Source organism: Talpa occidentalis, unplaced genomic scaffold (genome assembly GCF_014898055.3).
Source record: "Talpa occidentalis isolate TD23 unplaced genomic scaffold, MPIMG_talOcc4v2.1 talOcc4.15, whole genome shotgun sequence".
Lineage (NCBI taxonomy): Eukaryota > Metazoa > Chordata > Mammalia > Eulipotyphla > Talpidae > Talpa > Talpa occidentalis.
Window position 1 is genome coordinate 51,560,635 of NW_023601543.1, and position 22,658 is coordinate 51,583,292.

Genomic DNA, 22,658 nt, shown 5'->3' on the forward strand with positions numbered 1-22,658 from the left:
ATTTTCATGGTTCATTGTTTTTTGTTGTTGTTTGTTTGTTTAACCATTTCTGAGCTATCTTCCCACAGCTCATCAAGTTGATTGCTAAGGGAAAAAGGGAGTTGTAGCCCCAGAAGAAATAGTAACAGACCTTGAGACCAGAAGAGTTTAAACTGGAGCTGCAGGCATATAGCATCTGTGAGATATTCACCTTGAAGATGATCATGAGCCCTGCACAACCAACAGACTGCAGCTGATTGGTGTCCATAATTAGCAACAATAATGGACATTAGCAAGCCCACTCTCCTTGCATTGTCAGTCAATAAAGTTTAAGTCCTTTGCTCTCAAACCCCAGTCCTAAAACCTATAAAGAGCCCTTCCTCCAGCACCTCCCCAAGTCTCTTTCTCACGCCCAGAGAGGTCTCTATGGAGTATCGTTTCCTTGCTTTTTCTCAAATCAATAGATGCTGACTCCCTGTCTGCCATTACCAGTGTCTGTTCTCTATTCAGTCTTGACCAGGGGATCTTAAGAGACCATTTCCCAGACTTGCAGGACCCCTCAGTCTATCTCTGTAATGGGTAAAGAGAGTAGTGGAAAGTGGCTGGTATGCTGCTAGTTTATTCACCTGTTTTGAGGGGATGTTGAGAGAAGGCTTAGGAGCCACACACCCACTTCCCTGTCTGTTGACACTAGGATTAGGAACTTTACTCAGCAATGAGACTACCAGTTAGGGACTGGCGATATCCCACTTACTTTAGTGGCCAGTTTTATCTAATGATCTACAAAGGTGTCTGGTTACTATGAAGTTAGGGGGAAAATCTTGTTTTTGTCACTATACTTTCATATTATATGACAAATAACTTAGAACTATTAGCTCAGGATAATTCTGGATAAAGTGGGCTACTATCCTATAACAAGAAGACACAGCATTCCAGGAATCACTCATCTGTCTTCCAACTACACCAGCACTAATGAAGGTTCAAAGTTCAATGTGATATATCTCTGTGCCTTACCTAGACATATCAGAATTTGCACAGATTTTAGCAGGAGCTTTAGAGATGAAGAAAACAAAAAACCATGATCATATACCGAATGGGTGACAGAACAATGACTAGAACTCAGATCTCTCATTTCCTAATATAGTTATTTAGCACTATTTCCACAATACTTCTCTACTCTCAACTAAAATCAATGTAGAAGAATAGAAATAGAAATGATATTTTAGGGCCTCCCCAGTGGCGCAGCAGTTGAACACTAGGTTGTGAAGCTGCCCGCAGCCTCTGCAGTGCCTGTTCCATTCCTGGCCGCCGGGTGAGGGTCCCACATGGTGCACAGACCTCTCCTGCCGCCTGCTGTGACCCTCAGCAGTGTACTTCATCCGTCTGCCTGTTCTGCTCCCCGCTCTGGCTCTGGTGAATGCTCTCACCCTCCGGCGCTTCTGACTGTACCCAGTGCTTGTATAAATAAATAAATTAATAAATCTTTTAAAAAAAAGAAATTTTATTTTAGATATCAACTGGAAAAGAGCCTCTATAACCTTCATCATGCAATCCTTTGAGTATCACTCAATCTTACCAGAAATGTAAACTAACATATAAACACTCATTCATGAGAAGTGGAAGGACTACCATAGAGCCAATATTCACATTATTCCTGCAAAAGCCTGACCCAATTTCCTTTTACTGGTGACACCACAACAGCTGGACCCTAAGATTCCATGGTACTCCCCTTTAGACATCTGAAGATGACTCAGTTATTGAAACAAATTTTCACAATGATCAAATTTTCATACTGAATACAATCAGGCTACATGGAATACTACCTTAGTTACTCAAATAATAAATATTAATATAGTAGACAGAATATTGGAGCTATAACTTATGATTTAGGCTCTTCCATTAATGCTCGTGGTTTAGTATCACAGTCTTCAGTTTAGACTTATGCAATACGATATAGTGACAACTATACACATGTGGCTAATGAACACTTGAAATATAAGTAATGTGAATTGAGATGTGTGGTAAGTGCAGAAAACACCAGATTTCAAAGACTCAGTAAAATATATCATTCATAATTTTATAGTGATAATATATAATGTTACATGATAATGTGTTTACTACATTGGGTTAAGTAAATATATTTAACCTGGATTTTTTTATCATTTTCAGTGTGGTGGCTACAAAATTTTATTTGTGGCTCACACTATATTTCTATTGGACTGTGATGGCCTAGACCAATGGTTCCCAAAATCAAAGATTCTGATTTAAGTATTCTGGAGTCTGGGTTATAATGTTGTTGTTGTTTTTGTTGTTATTGTTGTTTTTTAAGCTACTCAAGTGATTTATTTCATTATACAGTCAGGATTGAGAAACTTTAGGCTACACTCTATATTAATGCTTGGGCTAGTCAGTGGTCTTCTCAAAGGTCAGCTTCAGCCTACCTAAGTAGCTACTGGGGCTATGTGCTTGTAGGAACACTTCCTTTTGCCTTGAACATACAGACATCAGTGCCAGTTCATTGGCATTTTGATGCCTGGTCCTGCCATTTGCCTCCCCAAGCCATTTTACCTCGCTCAATTATTTGGTTCATCCCTCTATTAACTGCTTATTATAAAAATGACATTTCACTGAAATGAAATGCATCTGGATTTGGTTGACATCCCTGGGTACAGTTTAATCCTTCTTTTAAAGATAAGGGCTATTATTAAAAGACATACAACCTGTATGTGCACAGGGCCTCAAGCACTAGTCCCAAAAGCACATGGTTATCAATGTGCTCTTACTGACTATGCCTGGGACTGAATCATCAACCAGCAAAGCTGAACTGGGATATATATGGACATTTGGAAACTCTGATGGAAAACACCAAATATGCAGATGAAAATGGATTGGATATTTCATTAGGAGACTCGTAGAATAGAAGAAGATGAAAGGTCATCTTGTCCATTTCTCTCATTCCCTTACTGAAATCATTCTAACCAGATAACAGTGCTTCATGAGGTTGCAGCCCTTCAAGAGAAAGGCCTTTTTCAACCACTATTATTTGATATATAGAGCTTTGATACATAGAGTTTCTTGGGATTAATTTAGTTCTCCTAAAAAGTCTGCTCTCCTTATTTTTCAGATGAGGAAAAAAGGAAGGTGGTTCAAGGAAGTAAAAAAAAAAAAAATCTTGTGAAAAACCAGAGCTTGGAGGTAGTAAAATGGAGACTGCATTTTAGGTTTCTAATTCCAAATGTCCTGATCCTTCCCTCTTATCACACTGATCCTGAAGCCGTCATTCCTGTCCTAAGGCATTTTATCTTCCAAGGACCCAAGGACTCCAATCTTGAGTTTGGGGCCAACACTTCAAACTTATCTTACAAAAGAATGATAAGGATGGTCATAAGACACCCTCGTGTAGCTTTGTTACCTGTATTGCCACAAAGCAGTTTTCCCATGTAGCCATTCACTCTGATATCTTCTGGCATGAAAGAATTGCCAATCCCATTTGGTGGATGGGTAAAATCTGAGCTCTCAGTTGCCAAGGGGCTGATTCTAGCTTATAACTCTAAGGAAGGCCAAGAGCGTAACACCAGGTCAATACTCTTCCCCATAACATCCTGCTAATTAGTGATTCAGAAGCAACAGAAACTGTTAAGGAGCCTCCTCCCAAAAGTCCATTCTGTTAAGGCTAGATTCTTCATAGTACAATGTCAAAAGGTTCACAGTCACATAAGCCCTATCAGGCTGCCTGCTTTCCACCTCCACATATCTTAGATCACAGTCACCCGATTTATGTGAAAAGTAAGATTTTCAATGAGTAAAATCTAGCCCTACTGAAGGTAGGGAACCCAAAATCCTAAGTTAACAGCAGAAGACAACCTTGAGACAACACACAAGGATGTTTACACTTCCATAAATGAGAGAAAGGAGACAAAGGCAGCAGAGAGGAATGGGGGTGGGGATGATCTGGATTAAAAAAAGAGGAAAAAATAAAGAAAAAAGAAGAGCAATAAGAAAGGTAAAAGTTCACAGCAATATAGAGTTAAAAGGGTCTTTACAAACTATCATAACCAATAGAGAAGTGATTACAATGTCACAGAAGGTAAGGAGGTAAGAGGCTGGAGACAAGGATTGTTAAAATAAATAAGATAAAAGGAAAGGTGTTAAAATAAGAGGGACATAGATTAAAGGAAGACTAGGTCCTGGGTAGGAGACCAAAATAATTGTGAAAAAAGTAAGGGCCACTAAGTAGAGGAATGAACAGGAAAACAGGGGTTGGTCAGGGGGAAGCCAGGGGCAGAGAGCAAAGGAGACAGGAGAGGAGAGTGAAGGCTGGCACTCACCCTCACAAAGCTGGCAGGAAACCATCCCTCCTCATCGTCGATCTGGCCCCACCACCAATCCTTGTTGGAAGCATCCAAGACTTTGATGACGTCGCCAGCCTTAAATGCCAACTCCCGGTTGGCCATGGTGACGTGATCCCATACTGCCTCAGCACTAACGATGGAATCTCCAGTGATCAGCTTAGGAGACAAAATGAGAATGTGTTCAGTCCGCACAGCTGGCTGCCTTATTTGCCCATTTCACCCCCTCCCCCACAGAGCTCTACTACTTATTAAAATAAACACATACTAGTGATGAGGAGTAGGAGAGAGGGAGATGACACCGTGAGCACAAGCTTCATTGGATCACAAGACAAGCAATAGTGTCAACTCTCCATTAACCAGTGGGTAGAATGACCAAGAATGTGAATATGGAATACATAGGCTTTATATTTTATTCCTTCTCAAGAGCTCCTTCTTAGAGAAGAGTGTTCCAGTCCATCAATCCTTGGTGCTGCAAGGCAGCCCTGGAATGGGTAGAGAGGCTGGAATCAATATCTAAAACTGCTCAAGCAAACTTGCTCTAAATTTTCTGTATTCTTCCCCTTTCCTCTTTCTCCTTGGTACTGCCGCCAATACCAGGGATTCCATGCTATTCCTCACATACAATAAACCCCAGTCCTACAGCCTCCTATTCTCACCCATGCATGATCCCATCCAAAGAGGTCAAGGGTATGAAATAATATGTCTTTCTGTTATATCTTGCTCCCAGAAAATGCAAGCTTGACACAGATTTACTCTGGTTTGTTCAACTACCCTGTGAGATATGTAGAAGGGCTAGGTTGGCATCTGTATTTGCTATATGGCAAAACTCTGTCACAGGGAAGTTAACCCTGGTCTTTGGTCTTCATGGTCAGCAGGTCTGGGCTCAACACAGAAGTAAGCAGACATCTATCCCACTGTCACATGAACACACACATATATGTTCACAACACTCGTTTAAACACTGATGAGGATAGGGCTGCAGAATACTCTGCCTCCTTCTGGCTACCATCCTGACCACTGTGTTATTTGTTCTCTTTTTTCCCCCAACTGGTTTCAGCTTGAATGGAATATCACTCTTCTGAACATTTATAGAAACAAATTCGAGAATAGAGAATTTGCCCCTCAGGCAAAAAGACTCAATCACTCTCTCCTCAGCATTGAACTACTGAACATGTCCTCTACTCAGCTTTTCCATCAGCTGACTTTGAAGAAGGACTGATTCCCCAAGGACCTTTTACAACACTTCTCATGTACCTCATGCTTCACAGTTTATAAAATATTCACAACTACCACATCACTTAATTCTTACCCACATTTTAAAGATGGGAAAACTGAGGCTCAGATCTGATTCTTCGGCCAAACACAGTAAATCATGGAATCTGGTCTCCTAACTGCATATGTTCTAATGCCCAACATACTATACTACCAATGTTTCTCATTATCTATATTTTATTTATAGAACTCTATCCATAATATCACAAACCATATAGTTCCCATTCTTAAAAGAAGGAGATATGGACAACCACCTTTAGTAACTTGTGCCCCTGTCTATGAGGAGATTCATTTTTATGTTGAGCTTATTTTTTTCCAATTGCACTAAAAGACAGTATCTTTTTGTCCTTGCCTCCATGGAGAAGATGAATTGTTACTTGTTGGCTTCAATAAAATAAATGTTCATACAGAAGTCTCACTTCTCCTGCCAATGATGGGTTCCAACTGGATATTACCGGAGTTCAATAAGCACAACAGCCTCAACCCAGAGCACCATGAGAGCTTTTGATTTAAAGCTATATCCTTGGCTTTTATCAAGGGTAAAAAGAGTACCTTGTCATAAATTAAAAATCCTCTGTTCAGGATACCATCTGTGATGTTGTATGAGGTTCCCCCAGGCCCAGGTGCACTGATTACACTGCTGATGCTCTTTCTAGCAAGCAGTCTTCTTTTTAGGGACGCCATGTGTGGCTTCTCCCAACAGCAGTTGGCTCACTATTGTCCACATTTAATCCAGCTAATTTATCTAGGCCCTCATATCACACAGCCCAGAACCGAAAAACACTTCAAAAACCATCACCCTATGCCCTTGTTTTTATAGATTTATTGTAATATAGGAGCGAGTTGCCTACAGTCACTAGATAGCCAGCCTGCTAGACCATTTTTTCCCGAGCATAACACCATGAATAGAAAAGGCAGAAAAAGAACACTTGGATTTACAAACTTGTTCTACTACTTGCTGAATGTGTAATCAAATGATGATATTAATTAGTACTATGTATTACTGTGTTCGGCACTATTCTAAGCACTTTACACATGTATTATTTAAGCCTCATAGCAGTCCTTTAAGGAGATAATTATTTTATTCCTATCTTATATATGTCCTCTGAGCTAAAACTCAGAGAGGTTAAATGATTTGCCCAAATTCACAGTCAGTAAATATTGTAGTCAGAATCCAAATGCAGAAAGAGTTTGTCTTTGGACTCCTCTTAGAAACAGTGCTGCCTCTGGGTCTCATTTATTTTTCTCACCTGTTAAATGGGGATAACTTTATACCCCTATCTCCTTAATGAGCTATAACACACTTAACCAAGAGTTCACCTATATGTGTGTAGATATAATAGGAAGGCCAATCCCAATGCATCTGGTAACTGTATGGGCTCCTGTGCTCTCTGATCACAATGCCAGTGGGAGCAAGGGGATGCTTTTCCCCTGTCCTCTGAGTTGTTATAAAAGTAAGCTAAATCTCGGCTGAAAGTTGGTTTCAAATCTTTCTATTGTGTACAGAATTGACTTTTAACATAATTTTTTCATAAATATGCATTTTTATCTGCTCATCCATTCCCTATCCATTAATTATTCAGTGAGCTCCTACTGTGGGCAGGAATATGCTTACTGTGATAGAGCTATGGTTCTAACCTGAAGATCAAAGGTCCTTTGGGTACCAACAGTGAGGTACCATTCAAGCAGTATGCAAAGACAGTTAATAGCAGGCAAGCCTAGCTTCAATTCTGGGCTTTGCTACTTTGGAAAGTAACAGTGACAATGAGAGGTGAGGAATAGATGGGGAATCAGACAAGCAACCCAAAATAGAGCTGTTAGTATGTAATTAGCATACCAAGGACTGCAATATCACAAAAGCCAAGGAAAATTTCAAACTATACAACCTTTTGTCCCAGTTTCTACATATGCAAAATGGGGATAATGATGCCTACCTCATCAGCAGTATTGTGGAGAGAATGGACTAAAACCCTCACTATAGAATACCTAGTATGTTGGCTTAATGTAAGACTTTAGACAAAGGTAGGATCATATGTGGTTACTGGGCTCTAGAGCAGTCTTGTGGGATATTGAAGGCAGTCCTTAAAGAATGGGTAGGATTGTAACAGAGTAGGGAAAAGAAAGGACATTGGAGGCAGAGGAATGAGATTAAGCAAAGCCTCAGAGGTAAGGATTATAGGGAATTTGATGGCAAACAAATAGAGGAATTTGGAAAGGACTAGGGATGGGAAGGGGAAGGGTGGGTAGAAAGGTAGGCTAAAACACATTTTAAGGTTCTTAAACATAGTTTAAGGAAAGGGAAAGATCAAAGTTCATTTCCTTGGATGGGGGCCAATTCATGTGTGATAATCAAAGTTTGAGGGTAAGTAAAGAGGAAATGCTGGTTTGTGAAGGGGAAAAGAAATGACAATTTTTATCTTTAGTGTGCTAAATGTGGGGGGCCAGCAGGACATGCACATAGATTTGAAGCTCAAGAGAGGTCAGAGGAGAGAGTTATACAGTATTGGGAGCCAGACTCAGAAGAAATTATAGAAAAGAAGTTTGCCCTGCAAGAACATATTAAGAAAAGGCCAAACCTAGGGAAATAGCAGCAATGGGAGGTAAGGACTAGGAGCCAGAGAAACTAACCAAAATGGAACTGTCAACATGTAATTGGGTTACCAAGGAATGGAATCTCACAAAAGAAGGATGGGAAAGGGTGGAGATTCATAAAATCATTTTTTTAAGATTTATTTATTTATTTTATACAAGAACTGGGGTACAGTTCAGAAGTGCAGGAAGATGAGAGAATTCACCAGAGTCAGAGCGGGGAGCAGAACAGGCAGGTGGAGCAAAGATACTGCTGAGGGGAGCAGCAGACAAGGTAGGAGAGTTCTGCTGCGCCATGTGGGGTTCTCCCTGGCCAGCAGGGAATCGAACCGGCACTGCAGAGGCTGTGGACAGTTTTGCAGCATGGCACTCAACTGCTGCACCATCGGGGAGGCCCCCATAATATTTTTAAAGAAGAAATTCAATCCTATTACTTTTTTTTTTTTAGAGGCATGTTTTTATTTTATTTATTTATTTGTTTGTTTGTTTTTGTTTATACATGCACTGGGTACAGTCAGAAATGCGGGAGGGTGAGAGAATTCACCAGAGCCAGAGCGGGGAACAGAGCAGGCAGAAGGACCGAAGTACACTGCTGAGGGGAGCAGCGGGCGGCAGGAGAGGTCTGCGCGCCATGTGGGACCCTCCTCCGGTGGCCGGGGAGCAGCCGGGGATTGAACCGGCGCTGCAGAGGCCGCGGGCAGCTTTGCAACCCAGCGCTCAACCGCTGTGCCACTGGGGAGGCCCAATCCTATTACTTTTTATCTAGATTTCCCAACACACTCCTAATTCCAAATATTCTAGCTCACTAATCCTACAAATAGATACATCTGTTATTAGAACCATGTGCCCTGACATTTATCCTGGAAATATGACCACCTCTGAGGGTGGTCTCTGATCAAGGAGACATACATCTACAGTTAACCTGGAATGACCAGTAGGCCCTTTCAAGGGGAAGGAATGAAGGAAGAGAAGAAAGATGAAAGAAAAGGAAGTAGGAAGGGATACTTAGATTTGTTGAAAACATGTACCAGACATTGGGTTTCTTTTGCTATCTCAAGCTTTACAACTCTCCAAGGTAACTTGTGAGGCTAACCATGTAACCCTCAGTCACCAGTTAGTAGATGGTAAAGCAGAACCGGATCTCTAGTTGACCTTATTCTGTAGCATAGCTTTTGTGAATTCTTCACATTGCCTGCAAAGAAGGCAGCTAGCTGGTTTCTCTCTAGGGAGACCTGACCACTCTGAAAATGACATAAATCAGTAGCTCTCAATACCCTGGAGTGCTTGTTAAAACACTGTTTGCTAGGCACCAGGAGTCTCTGGATCACACTGCATGAACTATTGCCCTTAGAGGACCTTCCTAGTCTGGGATCTACAGTTGCCTCTCTTTATGCCTCCCTCATTCTCCCCAAGAATCCCTGTGCCACTCTCAATTTGGTATTTCTGATAAATTATATGCTGGGTCAGATAAGGAACATTCCCAATGCCAGGTCTTACCAACACAGAAAAAAAAAAAAAAACACAAGGGATCACAGCTCTCACTCAGTTTTTCGGAGCTTTACAACTTGTCTTCTTGCTCTTGCCCTCTGCTGAACAATGCCACCCCCAAAATAGTTATTTAATTAGCCTGGGTGGATGCCAAAAATATTAAAGCTTTAATGGAAAGAAGTACAAGGGGAAAAGGTTGAAAGTTTAGTGCCGAACAGTAACTGCTATGAAGGTAGATTAGCTGGGCCTGCCTTCTGAGAAACTTTGCAAGTACAAGGAGGGACATGAGGGGATTTTTGCCTTTATAAGATTTTCTGAGTTGGTGTCTGTCCCATTCTCAGAGAAAGTCCCCTCCCTCAACAGCTAGGCATAAGCTTAACAAAATTACTTACTTTTCCCCCTGTAAGCACATCTGAAATAGGCTGGGATTTTAAACTTTCTCCTGAATAAACCTCATGCATGTTTAATATGGCATTGTAAATAGACTGTCTATCTTGCCCAAAGTACTCAAAGGCAATGATTCTCCCCATTTCTGGAAAAGTATGACCCAGGCTATATCAAGAACAGCTGGGAGGCATCATAGTATAAGCAAAGACTGGATATTGGACAAAGCTTTGCCAGTAATTCACTGAAAGATCTCAAAGAGATTCCTTTATCTGTTTCAGTTTCTTGGTCAATCAAGTTATAGACTTGAACCAGACAACCTCTCAAGCCCCTTCTAGTTCTTGTTTTCTATTGAGGAATTTCACTGTCTTAAAGGGCAGAAAGTTCAATATCACAGCTTATTTCTTCTCACTCTCCTTTGTGTTTTGCTGTTTTGTTTTTTTTTTTTTAATATTTATTTATTTATTTATACAAGCACTGGGTACAGTCAGAAGCGCAGGATGATGAGAGAATTCACCAGAGCCAGAGCGGGGAACAGAACAGGTAGACTGACGAAGTACACTGCTGAGGGGAGCAGCGGGCGGCAGGAGAGGTCTGCACACCATGTGGGACACTCGGCCGGGGATCGAACTGGCGCTGCAGAGGCTGCGGGCAGCTTCACAGCCCAGCACTCAACCACTGCGCCACCAGGGGAGGCCCTCTCCTTTGTGTTTTATGGAATGTTTTTACTCTCTGCTTTCTGAAAATGGAATTGATTAGTCCCTTCAAAATTATAACTCAATCAGGCATTGCTGTTGACACATAAGCACAGGCCAGTCAAACTGGCTAGGAAACCTGAGGATTGGGTTTTCCAATTTAGCCCTTTATTACCCCATTCAAAAGTCAACAGACTTTTACTCTTTGTTTTATCCACATAGTTCCTTAGAGTAATCATCTTCCTCATGTCATCAGCTCTCACGTACCTCCAGTTCCATATCCCTAACTACCTGTAATAAAACATATGTAAAACTTACCATTTAGCCCTAATTCCTTCCTAAATTTTTCCAATCTCTATTAACTCTTCTAGAAGGAATTATGTTCAGTGAAATAAGCCAGAAGGAAAAAGAAAAATATTGGATTGTTTCACTTGGATTGTTTCAAAATATTGGATTGTTACAGCAGTAATATAGGGGAGCCAAATAAGACATCGGCGTAAAAAATAATAATGGTACAAAACAAAACAAAGCAAAAATGGACAATTATAAATCAGACATGCTGCAGGGGAGGAGGAGGGAGAAGGATCAGAGGGAAGGAGGGAGGATCACAGGGGACTTAGGTGATGGTGCACAGGTTCATTGGTAAAGGAAACTCTATGGGGACTACACCTGAGGGGGTTGGGGGAAGCAAATATTGTTAAAAATGAGCAATGATGTAAAAAATTAAAAAAAAAATAATAAAAAAGAAAAAAAAAGAAATTTTGAAATATATTGACCAAAAAAACTCTTCTGGACTACTGCATGTGTTCTCTCTCTCTCTCTCTCTCTCTCTCTCTCTCTCTCTCTCTCTCTCTCTCTCTCTCTCTCTCTCCTATGACTCTTTTTATTTCATTCTCTTTGCTCCATCCTAGGCACTCTTACCACTCCAAGTTGCTTCCCAATTGGACTTCCTGCTGCCCACAGGTCTCTCTCCTCTTCAAGTTCCTCCTTAACCATGCCCTTCTCAAAGCTCCAATAACTCCCAACTACCAATCTCTCTAAGGCAGATGAAGAGTCCCACCAAAGGATTCAACACTTGTCTCAAACCTGACAGGAATCTTCCACTCTAGCCAAACTAAGTCTCTTGTAGACAAACGTACCCCTACCTCTGTGCTTCTGATTCAGCCATACTCTTAGCTTAAATTATGTATCGGGTCACTGTAGCTAGGCTACCTCTCCTGAGCTAAGTGATCATGGCCTGCTTGGTCCTTCAATCATTCCCAAATGACTCCAGCCTGTACCCTCTCTCCCTTTGTCTCTTTCAGTAATTTCTACTTAGGATAAGAGGTAAAATAAGACAACTTTAATTTATTCAAGTTGTCAACCAAAATACTATTCTCCAAACAATCTTGGTCTATGTTGTGAATAGTATATATGCTTAATCTAATTCATAATTAACAATATTGGTTTTTAGCTCTATCTAAAGTTCTATGACCTCACCCCTAAAACCCAGGTAAGCTCTGAGATAGTTCACAGCCACAGAGTTAGCATCTCTCCAGATTGCTGGGCATTCTATGCGTCCGAGGAAAATATTTGCATAATGTGTACCAGGTGGCCTATAGTCCAATCCATTGTTGGTAGGATTTATGTCCAAGTGGCTTGTTTAGCTACAGATCTGCACAGGTGCTTGATGGTTATCAGGAAAGGGGGAAGGCATGCCAGATAAGAAAACCCCTACTGTGAATAAAAAAAAATCATCACAAGAATCACTTATCTTTTCCCTATGACTTAATAGTTCATACCTGACTGGTTTCAGCTTTAATCTGGGTGTGGCTACTGTCCATCACTAAATAATTTCATTTCTGAGCAGAATAATTAAAGCATTCAAGTGATGATGGTTTCTAAATGTGCTGAAAGGAAGGACACAGATATCTCTTTTCATGACGTGATTATATTTTTTCTAGGTTGGGTGTGTGACTTATGAGTCACGAGGCATTGGCTTCTTTCAGTGTATCATCATACCATCATCCATTTTTCACTTCAATAAAATGAAAGATCTGCCATTGGCTTCAATCACACCTACAGACAAAAAACCCAGCTGGGCTGTCTTGATCTGAAAAGGTGAGCCTACATGCACATCAAACTCAGTAAGAGCAAGGTAGACAACCTGATCTAGAGGCTAATATGTACTTTGGTCACAAGCCAACTTGCACCTAAATCTTGGAAAGCTCAGATAAGCCTCATAAGGTATGAAACCATCCAGTATATTTTCTCCTTTATTACAGATAAATAACAAAGGAATAACTTCTTTCTGTATCTCTTCCAAAGAAAGTTATGTGGTAATAGCTATAATGATGGACATACAGATGAGGGTGTAGATCTTAGGAATGGAATCTTTGGTACGAAACTTCAGCCATTAATTCAACACAATGGGCCTAGTTTCAGAAGTGAAGCCCAGCTGTTGCCCTCAAATTGTGTCATGTAGAGTTTGGTCTTGTTGAAAAAATAAGACCATAAGAGAAAATGCAGTTAAATGTGTCAAGGATTGCAAAGACCAGAAAAAAGACATGTCACTATCTTCTACAAAAGTGATGGTATTGACAGGAGAAGTCTCCCACACCAGAGCAGCTCTGAAGCTTGCATTTCCAAAACAATTTTTAGGCTCTTTGCACCAAAATATTGGAAACAGGAGTTACTGACAACTTGTTCTGGAATCTTTTGGTATCACCCAGTGCATCTGACCCACTATACCAGAGTTTCTCAATCTGTAGTCAACAAGACCACGTGCTCAGAATCACCTACTGATATTATTACAAGCAGCCCAAGGTATTCTGAATCATACATCATACTGAGACCAAATGTCTTGAACATTCCAGAGGCAGAGTTTGAATATTAAGAACATCCTCGGTGGCATCCCTGGTGGCGCAGCGGTGGCGCAGCGGTTGAGCGCTGGGTTGCAAATCTGCCCACAGCCTCTACAGTGCCAGTTCGATCCCCGGCCACCAGGGACAGTCCCACATGGTGCGCAGACCTCTCCTGCCACCCGCTGCTCCCCTCAGCAGTGTGCTTTGTCTGTGTACCTGTTCTGCTCCCCGCTCTAGCTCTGGTGAATTCTCTCACCCTCCCATGCTTCTGACTGCACCCAGTGCTTGTATAAATAAATAAAATAAAATCTTTTAAAAATATTAAAAAAAAAGAACATCCTCTTGCTGCACTGGACCATTCAGAAGAAGCCAGACTCTCTGAAACCCTGTCTCTTGGCAACTCTTTCTTTTATCAGGTTCTAGGCAGGCTGAGGTACTATAGCAGATTTTCCAGGATGATTTTCCTGGTCTTTGGGAGGCTATTTCTACCTGCTTTGTCCCCATCCTGCCCTTCAACACTGAGGTCCCCAATGACCCAACTGGAAAAATCTTTGCAACAATCTCTGTGCTTGAAGCAATTTCCTAGAGTTATATTCAATTTCCCAAGTCAGCCTCTAATATGCTAAGATAAAAAATTATTAGTAAACTGACAAACTGACTCAGCAATGTTCTCTCCATGACTTAAGTCAGAAGCATGCTGTCCCAAGTTGAAGGTCATCCAGACCCTTTACCTGACTCTTAGGCCAGCTTTAGCACTATCCAAAACATTCCTGCCCTAGGTATTGTGCCCTTCTTCTTGGACTTGCTAGGGTACTGAGTTCCAGCAACTCAATGCAATTTCTTGTTTCCTTCATACCTTGAGAGATGGTCAAGGAAAGTCTAGGTGAGAGGCAGGGTGTTCAAAGAGACCAAAATCCCTAAGGTGACCTACATCCATCTTGGGTCTTGCATTTGGGCTCTTGAATTTCTTTGTGTGGATGCAATGGACCAGTTATAGAAATCTTAACTTTTCCTGGACTCTGTTGTAAAGGTCAATCTTAGAGATTTCTGGGAAGAAGTAGGGTTGGGGATGGGTTCCACCAGGTTTACAGAAGGATAAGAGGAGGGGGCTAGAACTACAGGAATAATCTGTCCTCTGTGCCTCCCACATGCATAGTTATATACTCATCAACAACACAGCCAGAGGGTGGGTGGGCAAGGCAGAGAGAAGGGAGTCAGTTTTTAACCATTTGACAGATGTCCTGTTAAAATCCTGTAAAGGAAGGAGGGCTGTAGGTAGGGGGAGGAGCAAGGAGGTAATAGGTTAGAACTAGTAGTTCTGCTGTCATCTTTAAATGTGACCATCTGATCTAAGATGGTGAGAACAGAACCAGTGTTTAGTCAGGAACATTATGACCTGTTCTTACATCTGAAGAAGAGACAGGATAAATAAGTATATATTTCAATTAACTTGAAGTCTACTGAGCATGTCCATCCAGGCCACAAGTTTTTAAATGTCAGAGCCTTGGCATATGCATTTCCAAAGAGAATTTATTTGTCTCCCGGGAACTCCTTATAGCCAAAAGATGTAATCTGTATTTAAATAGCCCATCAATCAGTGCAAGGTAGTTTCCAATGGCTTCTTTATTTCCCTCTGCCTGTTGCCTCACTGTGAGAGAAGATATTAGGTCAAGGCATTATGAAATCCCTCTAGTCCCTACCAGAAATGGGCCTATTCAGAGGTGGGTCATGTTTCTCCATTCAAGTCTAGCACAGTCCTGGATTTCCTGAAGACACAGAAAATGTTGGGGAGCGGATGACAAGAGTATTCAGTGAGCAGTGGCCCCAGGAAACTCAATTCACCAAGCTTTCTTCCTTTTCAGAATATGTTGTTAAAGACTTTGATAGAGAGATCTATCATCATCTAAACCTGCCAGAGCGGACACAGAGAAGCACAATCAAACATATCTTCAGGGTCCTGTAAGGAAGGCATCAGGTCTACGTCTGCAAGAAAAGTGGCTATACTTGTAACAAAAGAATTCCAATCAGGTCATCTAGGCTTATGTAAAATAGGTTCTACCTGTCTAGGTTTGATGGAGGTGGAGGGTATGTAGGGAAGAAATCAAGAGCAGCTGATTTAGGGGCAAAGCATCCAATAAGGGGCTAGGATTTGAACCTATTTTTTTGACTGTCTCAGGAGTCTGAAATATAGTGGATTCTTCTACTCAGATAAGGACAGCATAGGAGATGCCCAGAAGCTAGCAAATTCGGTTCAGTCCAACATTGTAGAGGTAAGAAAACTGAGGATCCAGTTAAGAAAAGTTGCCTAATATGTCAAGTTAGTCAGCAGCAGGGTGAAAATTAGAAATTAAGTCTACAATCAAAAGACTAAAATGAAGGATGATAGTCAACTGTTTTTGAACTGGATACCAACCATTATTGGTTAAAATACTGAACACCTACCCAATATCTAAATGCTACTAATGTAGGATCTGTTTTATAAAAATCTCCACAAAATAAAGAATAAATAATAATGAGGTTAACAATTTAACATGTGAATTTCTAATATTTTCTCCCTGAACTTCTCTTAGGAGGTGATGATTTTAGATATTTTCTTGTTCTCTCTCCTCCAAATACTCTACAGACATCATTGCTTTTTCTTCAGTAGTACAACCAGCATCTACATCTCCTTCCCCTCAGACCAGACACAAATTTGAGTTCGGAAATTAAAGAAGACTAAGTAGAGATACTTTCAGAATCCTCAACAAATGTCTTTGCTAAGGAATTTCAAATTCAAATTCACAAGAAAATACAAATACTTGTGAAAGAAATAATGATATTGAAAGAACGGGCTTATGAATTGATTAGGTTAGCCACTTCCTGTATGAATTTGGGCAGATTTAGGACTAGGTTATTGCAAATGGAAAGTTGTCCTCTTGACTCTAAAGTGGGTTTTGGCAAGAGACAAAGGGGAGGAAAAAGGAGAAAGAGGGAAGTCGAAGAAGACTTGAAAACAAGGAAGTCCGGAGAGGCATGAAGTGGGATAAAAAAGGTCAGAACACAAAACTTGACTATTTCAAATTTTTTCCATGGGCTACCTCAACCCAGAATAGAACTCCAGTATAAGGATGGCCTTTTGGTTCCAATACCAAAGTAAAGGGTACTGCCTCTTCCACCCAATTCAGGTCATTGGATGCAAGTCATTCAAAGCAGATTCTATGAAAAGATTAATGAGGAACCAAAGGTTAACAGAAATGAAATGATTGCTGAATGCCACATAGAACAAAAACCCAATTAGATTTATTCTAGAACCAGTGCTGTTAACCTCTGCTCTCCAAAAAATACCCTCATAGCCTCACAGGGTCAAAGAATCTCCAGGGTATAGCAAGAGAGAGAACAGTGTGTTTAGTATACTGCATAATAAACATAAGAAGGAACATATTCACTATATGGTAATATATCCATACTACATTTCTCTGGAATGACTCACTAATAGTCTCTGCAGAGGATGTCAAGTGGCTGGTTAGAAGTGACAGTAAGCATACTTTTCACTGTGCACCAACTTATACTTTTTGCATAAAATTATTTTCTACTAAAAAAGAAAATAATTTTAAAAATGAAGTGTGGGCCTCCCTGGTGGTGCAGGTGGTTGAGTGCAGCACTGTGGAGCTGGCCGCAGCCTCTGCAGCACAGGTTCAATCCCGGCTGGCTGGCAGGATACCCACATGACGTGGCAGACCACTCCTGTCTGGCCCGCTGCTCCCCTCAGCAGAGTATTTCAGTCAGTCTGCCAGTTCTGTTCCCCACTCTGTCTCTGGTAAATCCTCTCACCCCCTGTACCTCTGACCTGTACCCCAGTTCTTGTATGCATAAATAAATAAATCTTTAAAAAAGAGAGAGAGAGCTGAGATACTGTGTGGCTACTTGCCTCTCAAATTTCAAGAACATAATATGTCTCTCTCCTTATTTTTTTCTGCATTGCTTACTTAACATTGCTTACTTAACCCCCTCAGCAGTACTATAATCAATCTACAGGTTTTAGCAGCATAAGTGTAAATAGCAACAGATTGGGTGAGGCTCCTACAACCAATCAGCAAGCTATGGAAAAATAACATGTTAGCAGCAGGATAGATGAAGACAGAAACAAAAGGTGTTCTTCCTCAATGCTTAAAACCCAAGGACTGAGATCCACAGATTCATCCATCACCTTCTTCTAGCCATTCTGTCTCAATGTGCCTACCTTCCTCTATCCTGGGCTCAGACAGGCAAAAATAAACTAAAAAGGCTCCAAAAGATCTGAGAGTCTCTGGTTTATAGTTGCTTGTTGTTTTTGATTTTTACTTTATTATAATTAGTCTTTTTCCTGGTCTCTTATTTAGGTTTTCTAAATTCCTGCTATGAGTGAGACCATCCAGTATTTTTCTTTTTCTTTCTGCCTTATTTCACTGGACATGATCCCTTTCAGCTCCATCCATGTTGCTGCAAGTTACATGAGTTGGCTTTGGGCTTGTGCCAGGGACTTGGGAGACATGGAAGGAGACACTTGATACAGATGTGAGAGACCCATGGGGAGGTTAACAATGGTAGCATTTATCTTGATTTCAATTTTGCCCTTTCCCTTTTGGACTTGTCTGGCCCTTTCTACCTCTTTAATGCACCAGGGGTTGCATTAACTTATGCAAGCTTTTGGGCCTCAGTGGTCCTGCTGTAGGCTAACCCTGTTTGGCTGGACATTTTCCCATGAGGGGATGGTAACTTTAGGTGTTTGATTTGGAAGCTATATTCTTTCCCTTCTCTTTACTGCACACTAATTGTATTAAAGTTCATTTCTATTTTTTTTAAATAATAAATTTTATTTTAAAGCTCATTTCTATTAAAGAGCTTATGCACTAAAAAAAAAATCTGAGAGTCTCAATTTCTGGCTTTCTGGCCTGAAAATCTATGATGTACAAGCAAGAGTACACTAAAGGGGAAAGTGTTAGTTCTGCTGTGTTTTAATGTCCACATCAAGGTTAGATGAGAGTCACCCATAACACCTCAAGGAACTCTCCACATTTGGTTCTTGAATTTTCACTATGTTATCTTTCAAGAATTGTCTAAATATTCCACAGATCAAGCCCCTCAAATAATATTTCCTCATATACCTTCAAACCAATCCCTTGTCAGTTCAACCACAAAAGTCTTTCTATACACAGTGAGCTACGGGGAGTTGGGGTACCAAAGATGGATAAAGTGCCTTCAGGTAACCTCCTGAAATGGCTTAAACAGGTAGCATAACTCATTCTTACAACAGCTTAGCATTTTCAACTCTTCATTGCTTCCAAAAAACAGTACAAAAGTTGGATATGAACTGCTGTAGAAGGGATGAAGGGCTAGTCACTGTGCCACTCCTGGGCAAGTAGGGCATTGCTGGGGAAGGCTGGGCCTCAGAGAGTTCCAATTTGTTGCTATATGTCAGAATAAACTTAGGTTTTTTAACTACATTAGCTTAAGTAGTCACTGGCAGTGTCATTTTAGCACTGGAATTCATTTTATTGGGTGGAAGTTTGGGGTCATAGAAAACACTAAACAAAGTGTGAAGAAATGCCTGCTACTTCTGAATCCAACACTACCTAAAACAGTATTGTAACACTGGTCCCTCTCTTCTCTGTGCCTCCATATCTGAAAGATGGAAATCATACTGTACCACCACCTTAGACGAAGAGGTAAAATGGCCTTGAGCACAAAACTTACAATAAGGAACTCAGGGGCCAAAGCTAGCACTCCAGAATATTTCCTCTGGAAGGTAGTAGGTACAGGTATTCTGACCACACTTCCCAGTTTAGGAAGAAGTCACTAGCTAGGGCTCCTGAGAATCCAAAGCTGTGTGGCCAGCTGTATGGTGCAAAACTGTCTTCTAGGAAAGGTTCATCCTAGCATTTAAAAGTATCTGTTTGGAAACTCTGGAATTTCATTACGACTAAACTCCTACTCCAAGAAATACTACAAGGAGGCCTAAAGCCAGAACCTCAGAGGGAGGAATAAAAACGAAAGAAGGCCCCAAAAAAAGTTATTAAAAGAATAAATAAATAAAATCAAAGGAAAGACAAACACAATGGCAAATACAGATGCTAACATATCAATATTAACTCTAAATGTAAATGGAATAAACACCACAATAAAAAGACACAGAGTTGCAGCCTGGATTAAGAAACAAAACCCAACCTTTTGCTGTCTCCAGAAACACACTTAGCTACAAAAGATAAAAATAGACTCAAAGTTAAAGGATGGAAAACAATCCCACAAGCAAATGGACCAAAAAAGAAAGCAGGAACAGCTATACTTATCTCTGATAAAACAGATTTCAAACTCAAAAAGATAAAAAGAGACCCCAACTATCACTACATTATGATCAAGGGGACAATACTTCAAGAAGAAATAACATTCATTAACATATATTCACCAAACAAATGATCACCAAAATATATCAGACAACTATTGTCATCTTTGAAAACAGACATCAGAGAAAACACATACGTAGTGGGAGACTTCAACACACCACTATCAACAATGGATAGATCAACGAGACAAAATATAAGTAAAGACACTAAAGCTCTAAATAAGGATCTAGAGCACTTGGGCTTAACAGACATCTATAGAACACTAAACCCAAAAAAAATCTGAGTACACATTTTTCTCAAGTGCACACGGATCATTCTCCAGGATCGATCATATACTGGGACCCAAGACAAGTATCAACAGACACGCCTAGATTGAAATCACACCAACCATCTTTTCTGACCATGAAGGCATCAAACTAGAAATAAACCATAAAAAGAAGGCAAGGAACTCTCCTGACCTCATGGAGATTGAAACCCACACTACAGGACGACCACTGGACAAATGAGGAGATCAAAGAAGAAATTAAAAAATTCTTTGAATTGAATGACAAGGAGGACACCAATTTCCTAAATGTATGGGATACAGTAAAAGCAGTAATAAAAGGAAAATATATAGCAATAGAGGTTCACATCAAGAAACAAGAAAGAACTCAAATAAACAACCTAATTTCGAAGCTCAAAGATCTAGAAAAAGAACAACAAAAAACCCCAAAACCAGTAGAAGAAAAGAAATAATAAAAACCAAAGCAGAAATTAATGAAATTGAAACTAAAAAAAAAAAAAAACCAAAAGATCAGTGAAACCAAGAGCTGTTTCTTCAAAAAAACAATAAAATTGCCAAACCCCTAGACAGGCTCATAAAGGAAAAAAGGGAGAAAGCACAAACAAACAGGATCATAAATGAAAGAGGAGAAATCACAATGGACACAGCAGAAATCAAAAGAATAATAAGAAACTACTATGAACAGTTACAAGCAAACAAGTTCAACAATCTAGAGGAGATGGACAAATTCCTACAACTCTACATTCACCCAAAGCTAGATAAAGAAGAAATAGAACACCTAAATAGACCAATTACAAGCAACAAAATTGAAATGGTAATCAAAAACCTCCCCAAAAACAAAAGCCCAGGACCTGATGGATTTATAAATGATTTCTACCAAACGTTCAGAAATGAATTAGTGCCTATCCTTCACAAACTCCTCCAAAAATTGAGAAGGAAGGGATAATACCAAACACGTTCTATGAAGCCAACATTACACTAATACCAAAACTGAACAAGGACAATAAAAAAAAGAAAACTACAGGCTAATCTCCCTAATGAACACTGATGCAAAAATCCTCAATAAAATTTTAGCTATCAGAATCCAACAATGTATCCATAAGATAATTGACCACGACCAAGTAGGATTCATGCCAGGGACACAAGGATGTTTCAACATCTGAAAATCAATCGTTATCCAACACATCAACAAAAAGAAATATAAAAACCATATAATAATATCAATAGATGCCGAGAAAGCTTCGACAATGTGCAACACCCATTCATGATAAAAGCCCTTGAAATTCTTGGGATACAAAGAACATACCTCAACATCATAAAGGCCATATATGACAAGCCAACAGCCAGTATCACTCTCAATGGTGAAAAGCTGAAAGCATTCCCATTAAGATCTGGAACAAGACAAGGATGTCCGCTCTCACCACTGCTTTTCAATATAATACTGGAAGTCCTAGCCAGAGCAATACTACAAGAGAAAGACATCCAAGGAATCCAAATAGGAAAAGAAGAAGTCAAACTATCACTATTTGCAGATGATATGATAATATACATAGAGAACCCCAAAAACTCTGCAGAAAAACGAATTCAACTCATCAATCAGTTCAGTAATGTGGCAGGATACAAACTCAACACGCAAAAATCAGTAGCTTTCCTATACACAAACAATATGTCTGAAGAAGAAGAAATAAAAAAAAAAACTACCCCTTTTATTATCAAAACAAAAAAAATCAAGTACTTGGGAATAAATCTAACAAAAGAGCTAAAGGACCTATACAAAGAAAACTATAAAACACTGTCAGGGCCTCCCTGGTGGCACAGCGGTTGAGCACTGGGTTGCGAAGCTGCCCACAGCCTCTGCGGTGCCAGTTTGATCCCCGGCTGCTCCCCAGCCACCTGAGGCAGGTCCCACATGGTGCGCAGACCTCTCCTGCCGCCTGCTGCTCCCCACAGCAGTGTACTTTGGTCCTTCTGCCTGCTCTGCCCCCCACTTTGGCTCTGGTGAATTCTCTCACCCTCCTGAGCTTCTGACTGTACCCAGTGCATGTATAAACAAAACGAACAAACAAATAAATGAATGAATAAATAAATAAAACATGCCTCTATTAAAAAAAAAAACCACTGTTAAAAGAAATTGAAGAAGACACAAAGAAATGGAAAGACATCCCCTGCTCATGGATTGGTAGAATAAACATTATTAAAATGGCCATCCTACCAAAAGCAATATACAGATTCAATGCTATCCCAATACAAATTTCAATGTCATTCTTCAAAGAAATAGAACATGCTCAGCGAAATAAGCCAGAAAGAAAAAGAAAAATAACGGATGGTCTCACTCATAACAGGAATCTAGAAAACTTAAATAAGGGACCCGGAAAAAGAATAACTATAAGAAAGTGAAAATCAAAATAAAAAAA

The 22,658-nt window shown here is 40.2% G+C and overlaps 2 protein-coding genes across 3 annotated transcripts in view; both read right to left on the reverse strand.

Moving 5' to 3' along the window:
- The window catches only part of ARHGEF9 (Cdc42 guanine nucleotide exchange factor 9), a 262,188-nt gene that overhangs the window by 157,368 nt on the left and 82,162 nt on the right, over positions 1-22,658 (reverse strand). Inside the window, exon 2 of the mRNA XM_054695699.1 lies at positions 4,308-4,487. Within this exon, the coding sequence (XP_054551674.1) occupies positions 4,308-4,487 (180 nt within the window). The remainder of the gene's footprint in view (positions 1-4,307; positions 4,488-22,658) is intronic.
- LOC129145878 (uncharacterized) overlaps positions 4,449-22,658 on the reverse strand; it is a 35,827-nt gene continuing 17,617 nt past the window's right edge. Inside the window, exon 2 of one of the 2 annotated variants that reach the window (XM_054695700.1) lies at positions 4,449-4,487. The gene's annotated coding sequence lies outside the window, so the exon portion shown is untranslated. Of the gene's footprint in view, positions 4,488-4,602; positions 4,814-22,658 lie in introns of those variants that run through there. The other variant, XM_054695701.1, reaches the window with a different exon arrangement.